Here is a 4797-nt window from a genome sequence, read left to right as displayed (position 1 = left end):
TTGGTAAGGTGGAGGGTCAGAGAAAAAGAGGAAGACCCTAAACGAGATGGATTGGCCAAATGGCAGCATCGATGGACTCATGTGTGGCAACAGTAGTGAGGATGGCCCAAGATCGGGCAGTGTTTCCTTCTGCTGTGCATAAGGGTCGCTATGAATCGGTACGGACGTGATGGCACCTAACAACAACAACAATGGGTTGGAATTGACTCAACTGCATTTCACAACAACAACAATCTGAACTAGGGTTTAGAGAGGTACATGAATTTGCGGAAATTCACACTGCCAGGAACCAAATTCTAGATTTCTTGACTCCTGGTGTGGCGCTGTGGGTTAATGCGCCAGACTGCAAAGCCGTTTGAACTGCAAGGTCGGCGGTGCAAGCTCACCAGATGCTCCTTGGAAACCCTATACAGGGTCACTATGGGTCTGATGCAACTCGACGGCACTTCACAACAAGAACTACATCCATCACATTATTGGAAGAGTTTTCCATTCTCCAATTTCTTCAAGTCATACATACCACAGCTAGGCTTTTTTAGGTTTCAAGTTTTATTGTAATTTCAGTTCAAGATTTCCTGATTTTGAAGCTAAAACCACCACACTAATTTTGTAAAGCTAAATCTACGTGGAGCAAAAATCCTTTCACATACACCTAACCATATGAATAATCCCTTTTAGAAAATCATAAACCCAATTGTCAAGTTGATCTGAGTCATAGAGAACCTATTGTTGTTATTATGTGCCTTGGAGTCGGTTCCGACTCATAGTGACCCTGTACAGGGTTTCTGAGGCTGTGAATCTCTACGGGAGCAGAAAGCCTCCTCTTTCTTCGGCGAAACAGCTGGTAGTTTCAAACTGCTAACCCTGAGGATAGCAGCCTGATTCGTAACCACTACGCTACCAGAGCTCCTTAGAGAACCTATAGACATAGGACTTCCAAGGCTGTGATACTTTTGGAAACAGACTGTCACATCCTTCTCCAGTGGAATGGCGGATTGATTTGAACCACCCAGTGGAGCTCTGGTAGCGTAGTGGTTACGAATCAGGCTGTGAGCTGCAAGATCAGCAGTTCGAAACTACCAGATGTTCCGCGGGAGAAAGATGAGACCTTCTGCTCCCGTAGAGATTCACAGCCTCGGAAATCCTGTACAGGGTCGCTATGAGTCTATGAGTCGGAACCGACTCCAAGGCACACAGTCACAACCACCACCAGTGGATTGCTTATCCAGGGCACCAGGCTTTGAAAGGTATTTTTCAGTGGCTAAGTCTGTTTTTTGCTGCATCTGGCGATGCTGCAATAACCTGTGAAGCCACAGCAGAACTTGAGTGGAACCAGTGTTCCCTCCCTCCAGGGCCCTCAGGACCCACTCTCTATTTTAACAGTGTTTCTTTCTCCCAGATTCAAGTTGATAAACAACTGATCAAAGACGGGGAAGCCAATAAGCTAGATGGTTACGTTCAGCTTCCAAACTAAATTTCAGGTCCTCTTTAAGAGAAGGGCAGCCTCTTGCTCAGGCATGCAAAAGCCTCTAAGAACCTGGGAGGTGACCTGCACCCTCCCAGCTTGTGCGGAGGAGATGCCGACAAGCAGTGCCATTAGTGAGTCACCCCAGGTGTGAGTGGGGCGGTCGATCCAACAGGTGTTGACCTTGGACTGTCTGCGCCCCGCAGGCTTCTCTTACAAAGGGCTTCACTGACCATGGAATTCTGAGATCCTGACCCTTTAACAGATGGAGAACCCTAGTCTCGGATGGAGTGCCGGGGTAGGTGTGATCGGAGAGGAAGCAGGTGCGGGGGGCCTCAGTTTCCACAAGTGCCGGAAGGAAAAGGACGTGGACCCAGCACCCTCCTGTCCCCTATGCCCGAATGAAGGCCGCCTGGTCTCCGCGCCATCCCGGGCTCCCTGTACCTACTTTCCCGAACCGCTCACGCCCATCACCAGCAGCGCGTAAGGCTTTCCCATGACCACCGAGTTCCTCCGCGCGCATTCACTGCCCTGCTGGGCCTTCCCGGAGTCCAGAGGGCGGAGCCGCCCAGTCTCCACCCACTTCCCCGCCTACTCCCGGCCCAGCACCCCCACCCCGCTCTCAGTCTCCGCCCAGTCTCCCCGCCAAGTCCTCTCAGGCACCGCCCAGACAGGAAGTGGGCGCCCGCCGCTGTGATCTCAGCACCCAGACCTTCGCCTTTTCAGTTAGTGAGTCTGGTCATTCTTTTCCTCCTCCCCTAATTGAAATAGCTGGTTTCTACTTTATTTATTTAATGCCATCGTAAAACGAATACACACAAAATAAAATAACACCTCATAACATTTGGCAATAACCATACATTTCCAAAATGATCTCCTTTCCTGTGGGTATGAATATTTTATGAAATTGGGAGCGTGCCGTTCACAATGCTTTACCATTTATTTAGTCACAATAATAAGCTGTTGATTTTTTTTTTGGTGTTATAGTAGCATATGGTGTTATTCTGTGGGAGAAAGATGAGGCTTTCTACTCCCATAAAGATTTACAGGAAACATGTGCAGGTCGCTATGAGTCGGAACCGATTCCACGGCACATAATAACAACAACATATGTTGTTGTTAAGTGCCATGGAGTCTGTTCCGATTCACATCGATCCTGTATAGGGTTTCCAAGGAGCGGCTCGTGGATTTGAACTACCGACCTTGCGGTTCAAAAAGACATGACAGTCGAGTGCTTATACTCTGCTGTGTAATGTTGGCCATAGTAGGATATAGCATTGTATGGTTTTGTCATGTAATCTAGTTTTTCTTGTTCCATAAATGGCTTAAGGGGAAGGAGCGCCTCTTTCAAACGGCTATTTACTTTAAAGTTACAAACTAATTAGTGTGGCACTTAAAACATATGATTTGGGAGTTTTTTAGCATTCCCAACAATCTTCTACCCCAACCCCCTTTCTTTAGCCTAAGTAAGAGTTTAATGTACCTGGAAAGATTGTACAGATGAAGAAATTGAGGCCTTCGACAAACAACTTGTCCAAGTCTTACAGTTCAATCATGGCTGTTAAACAGTTCTTGAACATCTGCCATCTGCAGGACTCCAAAGATGAATATTGTCCTCTACCCTCTTCCCATTTTTGCAGGGGATAGATGTGTAAGCAAATGCTGTAACTTGTGCTCTGCTTTACTAGTTTTGGGGGACGGTGAAGGGAAATGGGAAGGCATAAGTTCCAATTTCTTTTTCTTTAATAAACATTTTTCTGTGAATTGAGTGAAGTTTTACAGAGCAGGTCATCAGTTTTACATTCAGGAAACCATACAATTCATCTCAATGATCGTGATCCCCTCAGTGGAACATCACTTATCCCACTTCCTCCCTATGTTTCTGGTTTCCATTCCTCCTTCCTTCCCAACCCTTCTGAAAGTTGTCTTTGGTAAATGCCATCTGTCCTTTTGGTCTTGAATGGTTGATCATTGTATGGTGTGGGTGTTGTTGTTCATCTTTTATACCTATCTATTCCCTGGCTGAAAATTGACCCATGGAAGTGAGTTCAGTTCCAGACCTGAAGGATGACCAAGTCTTTGGAGTTCCACCAGTCTTTATCTGACCAGTAAGCTTGGTCTTTTTTTTTGTTGTTGTTTTGAAATTTGTTATACATTTTCTCCCATTCTATTCAAGACCTTCTAATGTGATTCCTTTCAGAGCAATTGGTAGTGGTAGCTGGGCTGATAGTGGTAGCTGGGCACCATCTAGATCTTCTGGTCTCAGGCTCTTGGAGATTGATGTTCATGTAGTCCATTAGACTAATTGCTTCTAAGTGTCTTCAATTTTCATGACTCTTTCCTCCAGACAGGGAGAGACCAGTAGATTTACCTTCAATGGCTGCTCATGAGCTTTTAGGCCCCAAGTTGCTACTCACCAAAGTAGGATGTAGAACATTGTCTTTTGTGGACCATGTTATACCAATTGATCATGGTGTCCCTGAGACCATGGTCCTGAGCCCCCAGGCCCAGCAATTCATTTCCTCAAGGTGTTTGGTAATGTCGATCTCATTTCTTTTAACGTTCAAATCAAAGCAATTAGAAGGAAATAGGGTTCTTCCCAAAATTTCCTCTCAAGATATGTCCAAACTAAACTTATTTTATTACTGTACAGTCAATCCTGACTTATTGCAACCCTACAGGACAGAGAAGAACTGTTTTCTATATTTTGGGGATCTTACATTGGAAGCACAGATATTTATTATGGTATGTCATCTTATTCAATTGATCTTTTAATCATGAGATAATGTCCTTCTTTATGCATTATGCTGGCTTGTACCTTAAAGTTTATTTTATCAGAGATTAGTATGGCCACTCTTGCTCGTTTTTTATTGCAATTAGCTTGGTATATTTTTTTCCATCCTTTAATTTTTAATCTGTTTTTGTCTTTATGTGTAAGGTGTGTCTCTTGCAGACAGCATATTGAAGGGGCTTTTTTTCTTATCCATACTGCCACTCTCTGTCTCTCTATCTCTTTTTTTTTTTTTTTTTAATGCTTTATTGTGAATTATGTGATAGTTTACATGGGAGAACATTTAGTTTTACATCCATCCTATCGTATATTGTATCATTGCCATAGTTACAATCCCCTCCATTTATCATCAACCAACCAAAGGGTATATCTTGCAAGCCTGACCCCTGGTCATCAGCACACAGCCCCTCTCCCCTCTCCCTCTCTGGGTCGATAGTCCCTAGTCACTCCATCTCTCCATGTCATTATCTCTGCCTCCATCTCTGGCATCACTGCTTCTCTGGGTAGGGTCCCACTCTCTGCTCTTCTCCCTTGATGGTCC

General features: G+C 44.8%; 1 protein-coding gene across 1 annotated transcript in view; it reads right to left on the bottom strand.

Annotated features, from left to right (window-relative positions):
• IDNK (idnK, gluconokinase homolog (E. coli)) overlaps nucleotides 1-1963 on the bottom strand; it is a 31110-nt gene extending 29147 nt beyond the window's left edge. Inside the window, exon 1 of the mRNA XM_006835015.1 lies at nucleotides 1914-1963. Coding sequence (XP_006835078.1) covers nucleotides 1914-1963 — 50 coding nt within the window. The remainder of the gene's footprint in view (nucleotides 1-1913) is intronic.
• Nucleotides 1964-4797: the final 2834 nt, after the last annotated feature.

The sequence above is a fragment of the Chrysochloris asiatica genome, unplaced genomic scaffold, assembly GCF_000296735.1.
Source record: "Chrysochloris asiatica unplaced genomic scaffold, ChrAsi1.0 scaffold00014, whole genome shotgun sequence".
Classification (NCBI taxonomy): domain Eukaryota; kingdom Metazoa; phylum Chordata; class Mammalia; order Afrosoricida; family Chrysochloridae; genus Chrysochloris; species Chrysochloris asiatica.
Note: the sequence above shows the minus strand (reverse complement) of the source record. Positions and strands in the feature narration are given on the sequence as shown.